We start from the raw sequence: 19,014 nt of genomic DNA, 5'->3' as shown, positions 1-19,014 counted from the left end.
CATCATACCTATCACATAATGAAAATGGATTAGCAGGGCTTCTTTCGCTGCTGGCCTTGGCCAGTCAAGATCATGGAGGAAATGTGTTGTCGAAGGCTTTCATGGCCAGAATCACAGGGTTGTTGTATATTTTCCGGGCTGTATGGCCATGTTCCAGAAGCATTCTCTCCTGACGTTTTGCCCACATCTATGGCAGGCATCCTCAGAGGTTGTGAGGTATATGGAGAAACTAAGCAAGGAAGGTTTATATATCTGTGGAAGGTCCAGGATGGGGAAAAGAACTCTTGCCTGTTGGAGGCCAATGTGAATGTTGTAATTAATCACCTTGATTAGCATTAAATGGCCTTACAAGCTTCTGTCCTGACCTGGGAGAATCTTTTGTTCAGAGGTGTTGGCTGCCCCTGATTGATTCATGTCTGGAATTCCTCTGTTTTCAGAGAGTTCTTACTTTAGAGTTTTTTACATACTGGTAACCAGATTTTGTTCATTTTCATGGTTTCCTCCTTTCTGTTGAAATTGCCCACATGCTTGTGGATTTTAATGGCTTCTCTGTGCAGTCTGACATGGTGGTTGTGAGACTGGTCCAGCATTTTTGTGTTCTCCAATAATAGTCTGTGTCCAAGTTGGTTCATCAAGCGCTCTGCTATAGCTGACTTCTCTGGTTGAGTTAGTCTGCAGTTTCATGTTCCTTGACTTGTGTTTGGGTGCTGTGTATGGTGGTCCCTATATATACTTGTCCACAGCTGCATGGTACTGTGAACAAAGGATTCCCCCAGGCCAGGACATGAAGCTTGCAAGGCCATTTAATGCTAATCAAGGTGATTAATTACAACATTCACACTGGCCTCCAACAGACAAGAGTTCTTTTCCCCACCCAGAATCTTCCACAGATATATAAACCTTCCTTGCTTAGTTTCTCCATATATCTCACAACCTCTGAGGATGCCTGCCATAGATGTGGGCAAAACGTCAGGAGACAATACTTCTGGAACATGGTCATACAGCCCGAAAAACACACAACAATCTCATGGAGGAAACCTTAATTGAAATGGCTGATTCTACGGATGTCCATATACATAAATTTCCTTCTGGCATGCAATTGGTTTAATTGGATTGTGCCACTCATCTTTCCTTGCTATTGGCAATATTGATAGTAGAGGACACTATCTAACAATTTTTTTAAAAATCTGTTCCTGGTTTGAAAGTGTTATTTCCTGTTTAATTGTGCGGTCCTTACTTTGAAAGTACAGTAGAGTCTCACTTATCCAACGTTCTGGATTATCCAACGCATTTATGTAGTCAATGTTTTCAATGCATTGTGATATTTTGATGATAAATTCGTAAATACAGTAATTACTACACAGCATTAATGTGTAATGAACTAGTTTTTCTGTCAAATTTGTTGTCTTAACATGATGTTTTGGTGCTTAATTTGTAAAATCATAACCTATTTTGATGTTTAATAGGCTTTTTCTTAATCTCTCCTTATTATCCAACATATTTGCTTATCCAACGTTCTGCCGGCCCGTTTATGTTGGATAAGTGAGATTCTACTGTAGTTGCTATACTCCAGAAACTTCATTTTTGTGGCTGCCACAAACTAGGTTGAATTGGTTAAAACTCTATGAGATATTCAGTGAAAACCTAGAGCAAAATGTGCTGCAGGATTTTCTGCAAAAACAACATTCTTGCAGCTTAATAAACCTTTTCCATGTTTTTATGATGGAACCAATTAGGAATAACATTTATAATGCAGGAACAAAAACCGTGTTACATAGTGTCATAGGAGATGCATCCCAGCAACTTCAGCAGGGCCACAAGTTGGCAAACTTTGTATTGACATTTCAGAAAAGGTTTTTAAAAAGCCAGTACTTGCATTATCTACTCTTTGGCACTGTGTTCATTCCTATTTATAATGAGAAATTCTACTCAGAGCATACATTCCTTCAAATTGCATGTTGATATATGGTAACTCCACAAATTCCATAAAGTTCTTTAGTCAAGGAATACTCATTTGCTCGTTTTGCCAGTTCCTTCTTTTCAATCTAAACTAAATACCCCAAAGACACTAGATCAGTGGTTCCCAACGTTTGGGCCTCCAGATATTTTGGACTTTAACTCCTAATCCCAGCCAGTTTACCAACTATTGAGAACTGTGGGAGCTGAAACTAGATTCTATCTGGGTTTTGGAAAATGAACAGAGCCAGCCCTGGTTAGTGCTTGGATGGGAGGCTGCCAGTGAATATTAGGTGCTATGGGCTCCATTCCATGGCAAAACCACCTCTGATTCCTCCTTGCTTAAGAAACCCTTTATAAGGTTGCCATATATCAATTATCGACTAGAAAACACATATACATGCATGCACACTAGTCAGTAATACAAAGGAATCTTGCTGTATCTTTGAGACTAAGTGGGAGAAAGAAATGTGTAGCACAAGCTTTTGTAGACTCATTCTATGGATACAAAACCTGTGAATACAGAGGGCCAGTTATACAGCCAAACACAGCTATGTCTTTGAATCTAATAATCAGATTATCAGATCATTGTGTGGACTTTTGTGGAGCGCTTGCACAATGGGGTGAAACCAAAGGAAGAAGGGTCTTTCATCCTTTGTCCCCTCTTCTCTTTCCAGCGCTATCTGTCGGATGAAGATTTTTATGACATCTTTGGGAAAACCAGGGACGAGTTCTACCAGATGCCCAAGTGGAAGCAGCAGAACGAGAAGAAACAACATGGAATCTTCTGAGCAAAAGAAGGCATAGATATATATATATAGCCCCCAGCCCACCCTGACCTTCTCTTGGCTGCTTGGAACTCATTGACCGGATGGACGATGGAGTGGTCAGCTTGGTACAAGTGGAAGGAAAAGATGCTTGAAAGAAATGCCTCTCCGTCTTGACACTTTAGAGAACACACACACACACACTCCTGGAATCAGTGCTAACAAAGAAAGTTTGGGTAGATTATATTTTCTTATCTTGGCGACCGCAAATAGGCCGCAATGGACATTTTTCTTCCCATTTGGCATGTTTTTGGAAATTCAATGGGGCAGCGTTGTAGATTTTTTTTGGTGGGAAGGGTAGCAAAGTGTGGGTACATCCACACCACACATTTATAGCACTTTGATTCCACTTTAACTGCCATGGCTATGGAGTTCTGGGGTTGGTTATCTTGTGAGATACTTAGAATTCTCCATGGCACTGTGTTGCGTTCCCTAGTTGTTGTTGTTCTGTGCCTTCATATCATTTCTGACCTATCTCAAGGTTTTCCTGGCATGGTTTCTTCAGAATAGTTTTCCCATTGCCTTCCTCTGAGGCTGAGAGAGTGTGACTCAACCAAGGTCAGCCAGGGAGTCTGCATGGCTGAGCGGGAAGTTGTAGTCCAATGCTCAAACCACGATTTGGCACTGCTTTTTATTGTTCTCAAGTAAAGAAGCCCGACTGTCTCAGAAAACTACACATCCCAGGACTCCATACACCGAAGTCAAGACAATTAAAGTGGTCTGAAACTGATATATTTGTGTCCTGTGAATATACCCAAAGTTTATTATGTTTAAAACTAAATCCTGGAATCGGGGTTTACTGAATGTACAAGGCAACATCAAGGGGAAACTTATGGAATTCCAGGCATAGGTCTAGACCAGGTATGGGAAAACTTTGGCCCTTATCCAGGTGTTTTGGACTGTTAGGAATTGTGGGAGTTGAAGTCCAAAACACCTGGAAAGAGGGCCGAAGTTTGCCCATGCCTGGTCTAGACTGTAGGACATTATGTAAAAGAGATTGCAAAACTCATCCAACCTTTACTCAATCCTGTATGCAAGAGAAATATGGAGAGGAGAGGGTTTCATGGGGGATAATAGGACCCAATGATCTGAGTGGCACTGTAACAAGGCAGGTCTAACATCAAACCAAAGCCTAACTATCTTGCAAAATTTCGGTTAGGCTGAATGTTAGTTTGCTTTTAGTGGCAGCAGGTGTTCGTATAAACTCCAAAAGAGCCATCCAAAGGTGCCAAACCTATCTTGGAAGTTGGGTTTCAGCACTGGGTCGTCATCCCAATGACATAGGGAACTATCTACACTTTAGACTTGTTTTACAAAGCCTGTAGCCTTCTCTGCCAAAGAGTGCTAGTGCTTCACCAAATGACAATTTCCCAAATTCCAGGACACTTAAAGTGGTATCGAACTGCATCCATTCGACAGTGTAGATGCACCCATGGAAGCCACCTTCTCCCTGAACCAACATCTGCTTTCTCCCCTCACCCATCTTTTGGGTTTTTTCCCCCCAACTTCCTTTTTGTCTTGAAATGTTAAACATCTATCCAGGGGTTGGCTTGAGGATTTTGGGCACTGAAGGGTACAAGGTTGAGGAAGGCTGAACCCATTTCTTGAGAAAGGCCATCTCCAGGTAATGTCTAGACCACTGGAGGTATAATGACTGTCGAAGATCCTGCTGCTGCAATGAAGGATATCCATATTATTCAACCACGTGCTTCCATATCTACTCATGGAGAAGGAGGCCTACAACATCCAAGACCCTCTTGACCTTCATCCCTGAGGCCTTAGGATGGTTCCAATAGTCTTGCTTTGCCTTTGCTTCATCTAGGGATGCTCATTTTTCACCTGGGGAGGAAATTTGGTGTATAATCCAGAATGAACATCTTTGATGGCCTTCCCATTTCTTGTTGGATTACAACGCATCACTACCAGCTGTGCCAGCTAAGACTCATATGGGTTGCAGTCCAAAATTTGGAAGGTGACAAACTGCCCAGTCTTAGTGTACGCCATAAGAGAAAATGCCAGTCTCAGGAGATTTATTGCACATTCAGCTGCCTCTGAATGGGTGTCGGTGGAGCCAAAATAAAATCGATTTCTGCCAAACTCCTTCAAGTGGCATTTGTGAAGCCTACAGAAAGCACAAAGAGATGTGAAATACACAGATATCCTATTTACTCAAATCTAATACCTTTCTTGGCTAAATTCCCTGGGCAAAATTAAGGTGCTTTCCATGTGAATTTATGGATCATCATGTGAATATGACTGTGTATTTCATGTTCAACAATGCAACTATTTGGCACAGGGGCAGAGTAACAAAACTGATGTGTAACTGCATGAGATTTATTTTTATTCATCCCTAACATAGATGTCAATGTAGCCAAGGTCCATCATTTTTGCATTTAGCCAATAGCATATCATTGGGGCTTCATCTCAGCATGCAAGGTTTTGCTTGTAAATGTTTCTTTCGTAGGAAATGTACAGCAGAATAAGAGCTGTTGTTGTATTGCTGTTATTTTAGTGCCCAAAACACAAAGAGGTTTCCTGTTGGTATAAGCTGCTTTGCATCTCGATCTAAGAGAAAAGCAGGGTCATACTGTGTCATACTGTGCTTTTGTGTCAGTAAAATAATATCAGGAATACTTTGGCATGAAAGCATTTATAGCACTATGATTGAAGTACCATAGCTCCATCCTATGGCATCCTGCTTCAGGAAGGATATTTGGGATTATTAGCCTAGGAACTCTAGGGACTCCCCAAACTACAAAGCCCAGGACTCCATAGGATGCAACCACAGCACTTAGAGTAGATCCATAATGCTGTATCTGGAGCCCTTGATCCAGCAACAGTTACCCTTTGAGGTACAGTGCCCTTACAGTATTTCTCACACTCCCATTGAAAGGACTATGTGTGTTCAGTTGGGAGAAATAGATCTGTTTCCTTTCCCTTTTTTTTTTTTTTTTTGCAAATGTATCCCAAAGCAAATATTATACGATGGATCAATGGCGAAGGGAAAAAAATGAAACATCATAAAAGATTCTTTTAATCCATTTTCATCCATTTTATTCCCAACGATTCAAAAAATATATTATTAATGTCATATTATCATTTCCCTTAACTCTGATTTTTTTTCCACAGAATCTATTGCTATTCATTTTAGTTCATCATCCTTTGACTGCATCAACATGAATAGAATACGGCTATTAGCAGTTAGAAGGAACTGATTCTAAGATATGTGAATCCAGAGATTTTTTTTCCAAGCAAAACACTTAGGGCACATCCACATTATAGAGTTAATGCAGTTTAATACCACTTTAACTCCCATGGCTCAGTGCTATGGAATCATGGGAGTTGTCATTCGGTAAGGCACTTGTAGTTTTTTTAAGCAATTCCGAACTCTAATCATCATGCTTCAAAGTGGAACTAGAACTACAAATGAATTCACTTGCTATTTCTGTTCATAAAATTATATCGTGAAGTCAAGGGTTTTCAAATTCAGCTATTTCAGTTTAACTTTGGGATAGATTATACATATGTAGTCAAAACGGAAGCAAGCTATAAGCTTGTTTGTTTCCATAAAATAAGATTGTAATCATCCTCAAGGATGACTAATATAGTTTATAGGAAAATAAAACTTTGTCTCCTTTCAGGATTGAAGCCCATTCCAGGTGTTTAATGCACATCAAATATGGTATAAAATGTTGTTTCAACACTTAGTTATAAAACTTCACATAAAATATGTTGGGTTTTTGGCACCTGTAAAGGCTGAGAGACAGGGAGAACTTAAACAGCAATCTCTGGAAAGGTGTAAAAATGTTCAGTTTTCACTCGTGCACATGGATATTGTAGTGTATCTTGCATATAATATGAAAAATTCAGAATGGTATAAGATCCTCCACTGTGCAATAGGACTCCTTTCAATGCTTTCAGATTTTGCAATTCTGGAACTTTGCTGGAAGCGTATACTCCTCCTTGTTTCAACAAAAATCCTTGGTGTGCAGAACTGCACAATGCTCTAAAATACTAAAAATCAGGAACCAGTGGAGACGAAGCAAGAATCTTCATGGTTCAAATACCACTTTTACGATCTGTGATTCATCTTCAAGGGCTAGAGTTTGCTGGTGTTAAGATGTATTTCCATTGACATTCACTACCTTGAGCTAAGATCCTCTACTTGCCTAATCCATGCTTCCTCAAATACAGAAATGACTCAAAGGTGAGAAGAGAACAATGATCCTGGCACTTCCTTTAAAATAACTGTACAAGTCAGTATAGAAGATCTAACAGTTACAGCTCATTTGCCAAAGAAAAGTAGCTATTCACAGTGTGTTGGATCAAGACGGGGGTTTTCCAAAATCAGGGCTAACTTCAGTCCCAAATCTCACCCCATTTTGAATTACATGTTTGTTCCCATTTCCAAGCATGAAACTGGAGGAGGGCAATTGTTATAAAGTATGAAAAGCTGAGTTCACTGTTATTCTGTATTGAAAACAACACAGAATAGCCTCTATTTCAAAGTCTATTGAAATCTCAAAAGTCCAGAAAATTGCTTATGAGTTTTTCTGGTTCTAAGGAAAGGATGTAAAAAAGTCTTTTGTCTTATCCAGATACATGATTTTGGACTTTCTGCCTCCAACTTATCTCGCAATTGCACTACTGACACAAACAGAAACATCCCATCATTGGAAGGATCTCTTCCAATGTGGTGCTGGAACTCTATTGATGCAAATTCCTGCAACCTGTCTTCCTCACAACTCGCTTCCGACCAATGTTTGACTTATACGGCACATGGGCACTATATTTTTTCTGCTATTTTTCTTTATTTCTTCCCTATTTTGCCTATTCAGCGTTCATGTTTTCCTTTGCTTTGCAAAACCAGGACTGCAGCAAAAGGACATTATCATACAAAGGTTATGGAACAATATCAATATTGGATTAGTTTATGGATTTTTCTCATTCCAATCATGATGGAAACATTATGAGAATATAGACTAATCATGATATCATGTTATAAGTGTCTTCAACAGCTGCTCTATCCTGTCTGTATTGTGCTTTAGCAACTTTCTGTGATAAAGTCCTTGGGTTGGAAGAAGTGGATTTTAAGTCATCCGAGGTGTTTTGCATGCTTGACACAATTTGCAAGATCCATCTTTTCATGATGTCAAATTCTTCCCCTTCAATGCAAGCTCTCCTGTTTAAAAAGATAAGCTTGGATGGAAACGTCATTTCAAGAATGCTTTGGCTTTTACAATTGCAGCAGAAAATGTCTGCACCATTCCAAGCCCTTTTTTTAAAAAAAAGAAATTGAAAGTATTATTGTTTTGATCAAACACGTAAAATGAAGCCCAGGGTGCAATGGATCCAAAGGCTCTAATGGAACACAGACCAGGATATAACCTTGCAGGGCTATAAGACCTTCTATATTAGTCTCAATAACTGAACTTGACTATTTCTCAAGTATGCTACATGTCTTTCCATGTCCCTTTGTTACAGCAGCTAGGATTCAGGAAGAGTTGAGCTTATTAATGTCAAAGTTTATTGTCAGTACGATCATGTTCGGCCCAAATACATTTCCAACCCAAATATATGGGAAGACACTCAGCCATATCCCAATGGGCCAAAGAGCAGGACCAAATCACAGCTTTGCAGCAGATTCCATTTGGAATGCAAATGTTCAGAACATGTTATTTAGTTGCTGTCCACAATAGCGATGTGCACAAAAAGTGTGGCGGATGAACACTGGTCTCCGTTCTTCGTCAGGAGATGAATATGACGATAACCTAGAAATTATAAGAAAAAGGAAATGAATGAAAGGAGTTACATAGAAGGTGATATTTTGCCAACTGCTTAGTATATTCCAACAATTAGATAGCTGCCTGTCTAACTCTCTCGGCAAATAAATACAGAGTCTCCTTGAACCAGATCTGCTGAAAAAGGGGACCATTGAGATACATCCTTTAATATTTTTCATTTCCAATATTCTTCAGTACAAAGAAAACTATCAGAAGAAGAGCTCAGGGTCTCAGGTTTATATTAGACTCTAGGGAAAACAGATATTCCCTGGGATGCTAGTTGCAAACCTGCAAATAATCAAATCCACAGACACTAAACCCACAAATGTTTTGAGGTTTGACTTATGCAGATTTAATTATTTGTGGATTCAGTTAAAATGTCTAGGTCCTTTAGTGAAATACTATGGTCAACTTCCTCAAGATGAGACAATATATCGCTAGGAGTCTCTCGGTTCTCCATTCTATATTCAGCTTCCAGTGGAAGTTGACCATACAGTCATATTGGAAGACCTTGACCGTTTTTCTAAGCCCTAACCCCAGAGAACGTGAAGGTTCTTGTATTTCCAAAAAACAATCTACAGTAAGCATTTTAGAAAGTACTGCCTGATTTTGGACAGTAGAGGGCAAGTTGCTCCTAGGAGATGCCTTCTACACTGCTATATAAAATCCAGATTATCAGCTTTGAACTGGATTATATGGCAGCGTAGAATCATATAATCAGTTGAAAGCAGGTAATGTAGATTATCTGCTTTGATAATCTGGATTATATGGCAGTGTAGAAGGGACCATAGACCAGCAGTCTCAAACTCACTCACTTTTTAGCTTTTAACCAATTTGGGTCCCCAGATGTTATTGAACAACAACTCCCACCACTTTTAAGGATCCAGAATGCAGATTGGGGATAATGGGAATTGAAAACTGACAGTATCTGTGACTCTGAGGTTGGGAAAATACTAAAGGACATTTTAACATCAGACATCATATCCACAAGGCTTGAATCTAAATCCAAACCCCACTCTCCTGACTAAACAGAACAGTGGTTCCCAACCTTTGGGACTTCATCTCCCAGAAATTCCAGCCATCATGCCAGTTGTTAAGAATTAAGGGAACTGAAGTCCAAAACACCAAAGGTTGGGAACCATTGAAATAGAACAAACTGCAGCCTCCCGGAGCTCTAGCCATGATGTTTAATGATGAGGAATATAGGAGTTGTTGTCCAGCATCTGGAGGGCCACAGGAAATGACCTGTTAGGACAGATTCGGCCTGCGGTCCTTGAGTTTGACACATATGATATAGATCTTCTGATTGCTCTGAGAAGTTGCCTCTGGACTACTTTTTAAAAACTAATTTGAAGATCCCAATTTTAGCCAGTGACAAGGGAATCCCAAGCCTGGCTAGAGTGGACTTTATGACATGGATCTTTTGAATGCTCTGAGAAGCTGCCTCTGGACTACTTTTAAAAAAACTATTTTAAAGATACCAAATGTAGCCAGTGACAAGTGAATCCCAAACCTTGACAGAGTTGACTTTATGACATGGGTCTTGTTTTTCAGAGGTCTGTTTCCTCCACTACAAAAGATCTAATAAGCCTTCGACAACACATTGAACATCTTTGTGAGTAGAAATCGTTCCAAGACACACAGAGATTGGAAAAACTATGGACCAGGAAAGCATATCTACTAGGCTCCCCGACTTTCCTTCTCCTAGTTTCCAAAAGACCTCACAACCTTTGAAAATGCCTGCCATAGATGTGGGTGAAACGTCAAGAGAGAATACTTCTGGAACATAGCCATACAGCCCAGAAAACTCACAGCAAACCAGATCTAATAAAATGATCTAGGTTCGGTCTTCTTGACATGCTTTGCTCTTAGAAAACCAAGACCTATCCTAGCCTCCGGTGGCTCAATGTGTTAAAGCGCTGAGCTGCTGAACTTGCAGACCGAAAGGTCCCAGGTTCAAATCCGGGGAGCACCCACTGTTAGCTCCAGCTTCTGCCAACCTAGCAGTTTGTAAACATGCCAATGTGAGTAGATCAATAGGTATTGCTCCAGTGGGAAAGTAATGGTGCTCCAGTGGCCACATGACCTTGGAGGTGTCTATGGACAATGCTGGCTCTTCGGCTTAGAAATGGAGATGAGTACTAACCCCCAAAGTCGGACACGACTGGACTTAACGTCAGGGGAAACCTTTACCTTTACTATCCCAAAACCGTCTGGTTAAAAAGCAAACTCACCTTTTTTTAGGCTCAGGAAGGGGGCGGTGAATTGTCCCATGAAGTCGTTCTTTGTCGCGGTGTCAAAATCTTCCACCATGAAGCGGACCAGGGCAAGCTGAGGGACATGTACCTTGAATTCAAACGTTTCGTCCCAAGTTGGCTTAAAACCTAGAGGAAAGAAAGAGTAAAAATTGAGCGTGTGGGGGGAAAAACCCAAAATAACAATCACAGACTTATGGCTTGTCTACACTGGCTCAACTAGAAGTTACTCCTGGATATCTATCTAGATCAGGCATGGGCAAAGTTGGGTCCTCCAGGTGTTTTGGACTTCAACTCCCACAATTCCTAACAGCCGGTAGGCTGTTAGGAATTGTGGGAGTTGAAGTCCAAAACACCTGGAGGACCCAACTTTGCCCATGTCTACTTTAAAGTTTCAAGGCATCATCATCTAAATTCTATTAAAGGCTTTCCCCCTTTCCAAATGTCTACAAAGAAGCTTGTTCTGTGGCCATGTCTTCAAATTTGGATTTAGCTTTGAACGGAGGTAAAAGAAACCCATCACTTCAGTGGTCTGAAGAGATGCCAAGATTTTTGTCAGCTATTGGATTCAGGAGTCCTTTCAAAATGCAATGAAAGGCCCCTTTGTGAGATGCCAGGGCAAAAGCGCTCTGTTTTGGGTTCCCTCGTTCTCAGGGACCAGAAGGAACACAGCAGCTATTGACGTTTTTCTCCTTACCGAGATCAAGGCTCCAAGAAAGCGCGTCAACATTTTAGGAAGCCAGGGAGTAAAAATAACTCCAACAAGAGGGGTGGGGTGGCCAAAATCTTGGTTTTTGTCTAAGCGCCATGGAAACGTGAAGCCCCAGGTGCCAAAAAGGAACTTGTCTTTATTATGCAAGACAAAGCAAGGCATGTTCTAAAATAGCAATGCCTGTTCTGTCCCCCAAGTTAATTTTTGAAGGTGCTCTAATCTCAGAGTTGGATTTACATAAGTGAACAGTTAACAAGGTATTTAATTTATATATACACATAATAAAAGTGAAAATATGTGTGTGTGTGGCTGGGGTGTCCACTTACACAAACAAGCTCTAGCTTCCACAAACAACTATAGTTCTCACTACTCAGGAGACACCAATGGCCCTCCTCCAATGACATTGCAGGTTATAGCGAGCACCATGAACATGTCCAAAAGCCCTGCCAATGTCCTCCACAAACACCATACTGCCTACTATCCAAGTGAAGGCTTTCATACGGGCAGAATATCATCATAGACTTTTCTGTTTTTCCTCCACCACAGACATCCCAGTGTTTCTGACTCTCTCCATTGGTGTGGAATTTACATGACCCCGCCCACTGCCTCTCCCTTAACCCTTTCCTATTCTTTTCTATGGCAAACAGAGGAATTGATCAGCAAGTGAACATACTAGAGAGGTTTGGGGAGAATTCAACATGATTTATAGGAGTTACAGGGACTGGGATGTATAGTTCACCTGCAATTTAAAAAACCCACCAATAATGATGGAGAAAAAATACTGGAGATCTTTAGAAGGATTTACAGGAGTTGTAGTTCACCTATATCCTGAGCGCACTATGAACCTAAACAATGATGGACCAAACTTGGTATGCATACATGATATACCCAAATTTGAATCCTGGTGGGTTTTGAGGGGAATTGGCCTGGACATCTTGGAGTTGTAGGTACTGGGATTTATAGTTCACCTGCAATCAATGACCACTCTGAACTCCACTAAAGATGGAATTGGACCAAACTTGGCACTCAGAGCCCCCATGACCAGCAAAAAATACTAGAGGTCTTTTGAGGGGGGGGGGGTTCACATTGATTTGAGGGAGTTGTAGTTCACCTACATCCAGAAAGCTCTGTGAACCCAAACACCTATGGATCCTGATGAAACTTGGCACACATATCTGACATGCCAAAATTGGATTACTGGAGTGGTTTGGGGGGGGGGGGACTGACTTTCTGGGAGTTGTAGTTCACCCACAACCAGAGACCACAGATGATGGACCTGGATTAAACTTGGCACACAGAACCCCCATGACTAAGTCAACCTACTGGAGGGGTTTGAAGGGAATGAGTCACCATCATGGGAGTTATAGTTTACCCTACAGCCAAAGAGTACACTGAACCCCACCAATGATGCATCCAGAGCAAACTTGCCCAACACAACAAACTTTAAGTACTGATGGAATTTCATGGGGTTTGGATCTGGCTATGAGGCTCTGCTTCTGGAAGAAAAATAGCTACCTATGGTTCCCTCCCATAAACTATACAATAAAAAATGGAACTTCTTCTAACTAAGGGAGGCTTAATTAGATAAATAAAGTCTCTGTGGAGGTATGGCAATCCCCCAAAAATACATGGAGATCTATCTATAAGTCTTGGTAGCCCCAAAGTAGGTCCTCTCATGACTTTTTTTAAATGATGAGATTAACTTTATGATACAAGGTGGGATCTTGCTCTCTGGAGTCAGAAGTCTATGGAAACACAACAAGAGTGGACAAATCCTATTCCCAATCCCTTTCTCTGCTCTTGGCCATCCTTTGCTCTAATATCCACCCTGACAAGAAGGAGGACTTCTTTTCTTACCGTTGTTATTGATGACTTTGGTTTGCTTCTTGTCGTTGTCCTTCTGGACCCCGTGGATCTCCACAATCACCCTCGGGTCGACAATGGAGTTTATGTTTTTGTTAACCTTGGGCAGCTGCTGTCCTGAGATGATCTGTGGGGGAGAAAACAGGAAGCAAGAAAACCAAGGCAACGACCGTTCTGTGCTCCTTGCCAAACAATATATCCTAACATTTCATCAGGTGGAGACAAGGTGGTTAAAAGTGGTGCCAAACTTTGGTCATTACACCATGTTAAATTAGATCAAGGAAAGCAAAACTTAGGCTACCCAGTCAATATTAACTTAAGAATTTTAATCTGCATTTCATCAGTAGATTTTAACTCTGTATATTGTGTTGTATGTGTTATAATAGTGTTTTATCCCTTGTGATGATGATGATGATGATGATGATGATGATGATGATGATGTAATTATCCTCTGACTCAAGGCAGTCCATTTTAACTTGTAAAATTTAACTTGCATTTTATCTTCATGTATTAGTTATATGTATTGTAATAGTGCTTTGTTCTATATCACTGTTTTAACTAGGACCCCTTCTACACTCCCATATAATCCAGATTATCTGCTTTGAACTGGATTGTAGGAGTCGACACTGCCATAGAATCCAGTTCAAAACAGATAATCTGGATTTTATATGGCAGGATAGAAGAGGCCATGCTGTACCCCACCTTGAGCCATTTTATCTTCATGTATTAGTTACATGTATTGTAATAGTGCTTTGTTCTATATCACTGTTTTAACTAGGGCCCCTTCTACAGTCCCATATAATCCAGATTATCTGCTTTGAACTGGATTGTAGGAGTCGACACTGCCATAGAATCCAGTTCAAAACAGATAATCTGGATTTTATATGGCAGGATAGAAGAGGCCATGCTGTACCCCCCTTGAGCCATTTTATCTTCATGTATTAGTTACATGTATTGTAATAGTGCTTTGTCCTATCTCACTGTTTTAACTAAGGCCCCTTCTACACTCCCATATAATCCAGATTATCTGCTTTGAACTGGATTGTAGGAGTTGACACTGCCATATAATCCAGTTCAAAACAGACTGAATGTGGCAGTGTAGAAGAGGCCCATGTTGTACCCCACCTTGAGCCACGTGAGGAGGTAGGTAATAAATAAATAGTAGTAGTAGTAGTAATAGTAGTAAGGTAAAGGTAAAGGTTTCCCCTGACGCTAAGTCCAGTCATGTCTGACTCTGGGGATTGGTGCTCATCTCCATTTCTAAGCTGAAGAGCCGTCATTGTCCATAGACACCTCCAAGGTCATGTAGCCAGCATGACTGCATGGAGCACCATTACCTTCCCGCCAGAGCGGTACCTATTGATCTACTCACATTGGCATGTTTTCAAACTGCTAGGTTGGCAGAAGCTGGAGCAACAGCGGGCGCTCACTCCGCTCCTGGGTAGTAGTAGTAGTAGTAATAGTTTTTGTTGTTGTTGGTTAGACTGTGGCAGGTTGCAACTTTCTTTTACAGTTATCCCTGATCATATTTAAATCCTTGTAAGATGTCCTATTGGGGAGAGTTCTGGTTCACAACCTAAAAAACCACGGCATGGAGCCAAGCTCTGATTTGCAGCCATTTGTCTGGTCAAGCGTGTTTATGTATTAGATTATATCTTGGAAATTACATTTCCCAGAATCTGTAGACCAGTGGTTCTGATGCTATTGTCCTCCAGGTGTTTTGGATTTCAACATCCAGAAATCACAGCTATTAGGGATTGTGGGAACTGAAGTTCAAAACATCTGGAGGACCAACGGTAGACTGGATAGCAGGCATGGGCAAACGTAGGCTGTTAGAAATTGTGGGAGTTGAAGTCCAAAACACCTGGAAGGAGGGCCCAAGTTTGCCCATGCCTAGCTGTCCAAAACTGAACAAAAACATTCCTATCCCATCATCCTCTTTGGCATCTTTCTATTACCTTGACTTTGAGTTTCTTCGGGGTCCACCACGGCCCTTTCGTGATGGCTTTGGGGTTGAATTCAGATTGCGGATCCCGAAGAAATTCCGGCTTCAGGACGTACCCGCAGAACCCGTTGTCCTGGAATCGTCCCTGGTGGACATCCATTTCTAGTCCCTTGTACTGAAAATTCAGTGCAACTAATGAGGAGAGAAAACACAATGGAATGCCAATGAAACAAGCTGATGAAGCCCCCAAAGAACTGATTTATTGACCAAATCCCTATTCTGGGATAGAATCATAGTTGGAAGAGACCATAAAGGTTTTCTAGTCCAATGCACTCCTATGCAAGAAAATACAATCAAAGCCCTCCCAACAGATGGCCATCCAGACTCTGCTTAAAAACCTCCGGAGAAGGAGACTCCATTAGACTTCAAGGCAGTATATCCCACTACTGAATGGCTCTTATAGTCAGTAAGTTCTTTCTAATGTTGAGATGGACCCTCTTAACCTGTAGTTTGGATTTCAATAAGAATTACTGTATATACTCGAGTATAAGCCTAGTTTTTCAGCCCTTTTTTAAAGACTGAAAAAGCCCCCCTCGGCTTATACCCGGGTGAAGGTCCTGGTTGGCTTATATTTGGGTCAGCTTATACTTGAGAATATATGGTACATTTATTATTTTTCTCTATTATTATTGGTATTATTACATTTATTATTTTTCTCTATAATTGTTGCTACTATTACATTTATTTTACTCTATTTTTATTATTATTAATACATTTATTATTTCACTCTGATTTAATATTATTATTACATTTATTATTTTACTCTATTTATTATTACATATGTTATTTTCCTGTATTTATTATTATTATTATTACATGTATTATTTTACTCTATTATTATTAAAAGGATACATAAGCACATTTACATTGAAGAAGATGAGAATAATGATTTAATCAGAGTTGGACAGTCTTATCTTAAATTCGAGCTTTATGTAAATACAGTAGAGTCTCGCTTATCCAACGTAAACGGGCCGGTAAAACGTTGGATAAGCGAATATGTTGGATAATAAGGAGAGACTAAGGAAAAGCCTATTAAACATCAAATTAGGTTATGATTTTACAAATTAAGCACCAAAACATCATGTTATACAACAAAATTGGCAGAAAAAGTAGTTCAATACGCAGTAATGCTATGTAGTAATTACTGTATTTACGAATTTAGCACCAAAATATCACGATGAATTGAAAACATTGACTACAAAAAATCCAGAACGTTGGATAAGCGAATGTTGGATAAGTGAGACTCTACTGTATTCAAAAACATTTAACCTACTGATGCCTCAATTAATTAATTTTATTGGTATCTATTTTAATTTCTGAAATTTACCACACTTGGCTTATACCTGAGTCAATGTTTTCCCAGTTTTTTTGTGGTAAAATTAGGTGCCTTGGCTTATATTCAGGTCGGCTTATAATCGAGCATATACAGTACGCAAAAAAAAGGGGTTATTTTTCCCTAATAGCTCCTGCTGCCCCCATTCTGACCTCACAGGTCAAGAAATTCACGAATAAACCTCATAGGGATGGACATCAATGAACTCCAACCTACCGTATTTCCCCAAAAGATGCTCCAAAAGAAGCATTAGAGCTTACTTTCAGGGGATGTTTGATTTTATTTCATGTACACCAATCTACATTTATTCAAACACAGTCATGTCCTCTACTTCTGGAACACTGTCATAATACTATTACATTAATAATATTATTTATTTATATTTAATAATATCCTAATATTATTTTATAATTCAATCTGTGTTGTGTGCTGCAACGGACATACTAAACACGTTCATCTGACTGATTATCTTAATTGGGTCTTATTTTGGGGGTAACTTATATTAAAAGTATCCTGAAGAAGAATCGTGCTATGGCTTATTTTTGGCTAGGTCTTATTTTCAAGGAAGCAGGATAGTTACGGTCAGTTTGAGGTCCTTTAATGTCAATAGCTTTCTTTCAAGATAACAATATCTCGATACCACCCAATGGGTTTCCAATGCAGCCCACTCCATTTACCGATCTGGGAGCCCACGTTCCACATGTCGACCGGATTATAGTTCGAAGAATCCGTCCTCCATCCTGCTGGGTAGATCCTGCTTAGCTGCCTGGTGTTGTGACGGATGAAGCTGGTTCCTGGAATAAAAACAAATAATTAATCTTTGCCTTTTTTTCCTTTTACACAAAACTTCATTAAATTCCATAGTGTAGTGCTAAGTCAGTACAAAATTTTAGCTAGAAGAAGAATTCATCAGGTTTGGAAAGGACATGCCAGCTTGATATTTTGAAACATAGGCCCCATCGACACTGGGTTAAACCCTTGTGCTGGCTGAACTGCTGACCTGAAGGTTGGGTTACTGACCTGAAAGTTGCAGGTTCGAATCTACGAGATGGTGTAAGCTCCCGTCTGTCAGCTCTAGCTTGTGGGGACATAAGAGAAACCTCCCAGATAACACAGCCCGGGGCTGTGGCGCAGACGGGAGAGCAATGAGTCACTGACCAGGAGGTCATAAGTTCGAGGCCCACTCGGAGCTATGTTTGTTTGTCTTTGTCCTGTGTTAAAAAGGCATTGAATGTTTGCCTAATATGTGTAATGTGATCCGCCCTGAGTCCCCTTCGGGGTGAGAAGGGCGGAATATAAATGATGTAAATAAATAAATAAATAAATAACACATCAGGGCATCCCCTGGGCAACGTCTCTGTAGACAGCCAATTCTCTCACACCAGAAGCAAATTGAAGTGTTCTCAAGTCACTTCTGACATGACAAAAAAAACCTACACTGCCATATAATGCAGTTTGAACTGCATTATATGGGCCCTGTAGACTCATATAATGCAGATTGAACTGGGTTATACAAGGCACTTCTACTGTGTCCATATAATGCCGTTTAATCTTGTGTTTGAAGAATTCTGGGTGTTTGTAGATGTTTCTGTTTTTTAAAAAACCATCAGATTTAATGAATTCACAATCTATTGGCTCTCTCCAAAAAGAAGTCTGTTCCAAGACTGGAAACACAAATAGTTATCTTTCAATGGCTCTTAAGGCTCCAGCTATGCATAAACATTACCTTGACAAAACCCACAAAGAGTCTTGTGACACCGAATAGCCTGGATTCCCAGAAAGCCTATGCCAAACAAAATGTGTGTCTCTTATAAATGCCAATTTTAGTTGTTTTTGTTTTGGATATAGTTAGCTTGTACTAATTTGTATCCTTAGCTGTAGCCTATGTATCTTCTTTTCCCTTCCATTTTCTCTTCCTCTTTTCCTTATTTCGTACATGCAAGTTGAATAAGAATTGCTTTTGACTAGGGTAAATAAATAGAAGGATCCAGTTCTGTTTATAATATATAGGATTAAATCTAATAGCTTGTATCATAAAGAGAGGATCTATTGTATCTTTCCATCGCTGACTGGTAAATCAACATTGGTCTAATTCCCACTGCTTCCCTGGGATTGACATAATCCTTACTCTTACATTGCAGCTTGCAGTTAGATTTAGACCATTATAAACATATGACATTAGCTTATGACATATCAGCGACGGAAAAAGTCAGCCCTCTTTATCCACGTATCTTACGTCCATGAATTCAAACATCCACATTTTGAAAATATTCCAAAATA

At 40.1% G+C, this 19,014-nt stretch overlaps 2 protein-coding genes across 5 annotated transcripts in view; one reads left to right on the top strand and one right to left on the bottom strand.

Annotated features, from left to right (window-relative positions):
* vill (villin like) overlaps positions 1-4,883 on the top strand; it is a 48,148-nt gene extending 43,265 nt beyond the window's left edge. Inside the window, exon 20 of the mRNA XM_008112211.3 lies at positions 2,634-4,883. Coding sequence (XP_008110418.2) covers positions 2,634-2,747 — 114 coding nt within the window. The 3' untranslated portion in view covers positions 2,748-4,883. The remainder of the gene's footprint in view (positions 1-2,633) is intronic.
* Positions 4,884-8,287: 3,404 nt separating this feature from the next.
* plcd1 (phospholipase C delta 1) overlaps positions 8,288-19,014 on the bottom strand; it is a 57,476-nt gene continuing 46,749 nt past the window's right edge. For all 4 annotated transcript variants that reach the window (XM_003221894.4, XM_062957358.1, XM_008112210.3 and 1 more), the window contains 5 exons: positions 17,412-17,528; positions 15,355-15,533; positions 13,391-13,523; positions 10,801-10,950; positions 8,288-8,554 (listed from right to left, as the gene is read on the bottom strand). In XM_003221894.4, the coding sequence (XP_003221942.1) occupies positions 8,463-8,554; positions 10,801-10,950; positions 13,391-13,523; positions 15,355-15,533; positions 17,412-17,528 (671 nt within the window). In that variant the 3' untranslated portion in view covers positions 8,288-8,462. The remainder of the gene's footprint in view (positions 8,555-10,800; positions 10,951-13,390; positions 13,524-15,354; positions 15,534-17,411; positions 17,529-19,014) is intronic.

The sequence above is a fragment of the Anolis carolinensis genome, chromosome 6 (assembly GCF_035594765.1).
Source record: "Anolis carolinensis isolate JA03-04 chromosome 6, rAnoCar3.1.pri, whole genome shotgun sequence".
NCBI classification, from domain to species: Eukaryota; Metazoa; Chordata; class Lepidosauria; order Squamata; family Dactyloidae; genus Anolis; species Anolis carolinensis.
The sequence above is the reverse complement of the archived record's forward strand: the minus strand, read 5'-3'. Positions and strand labels throughout refer to the sequence as shown.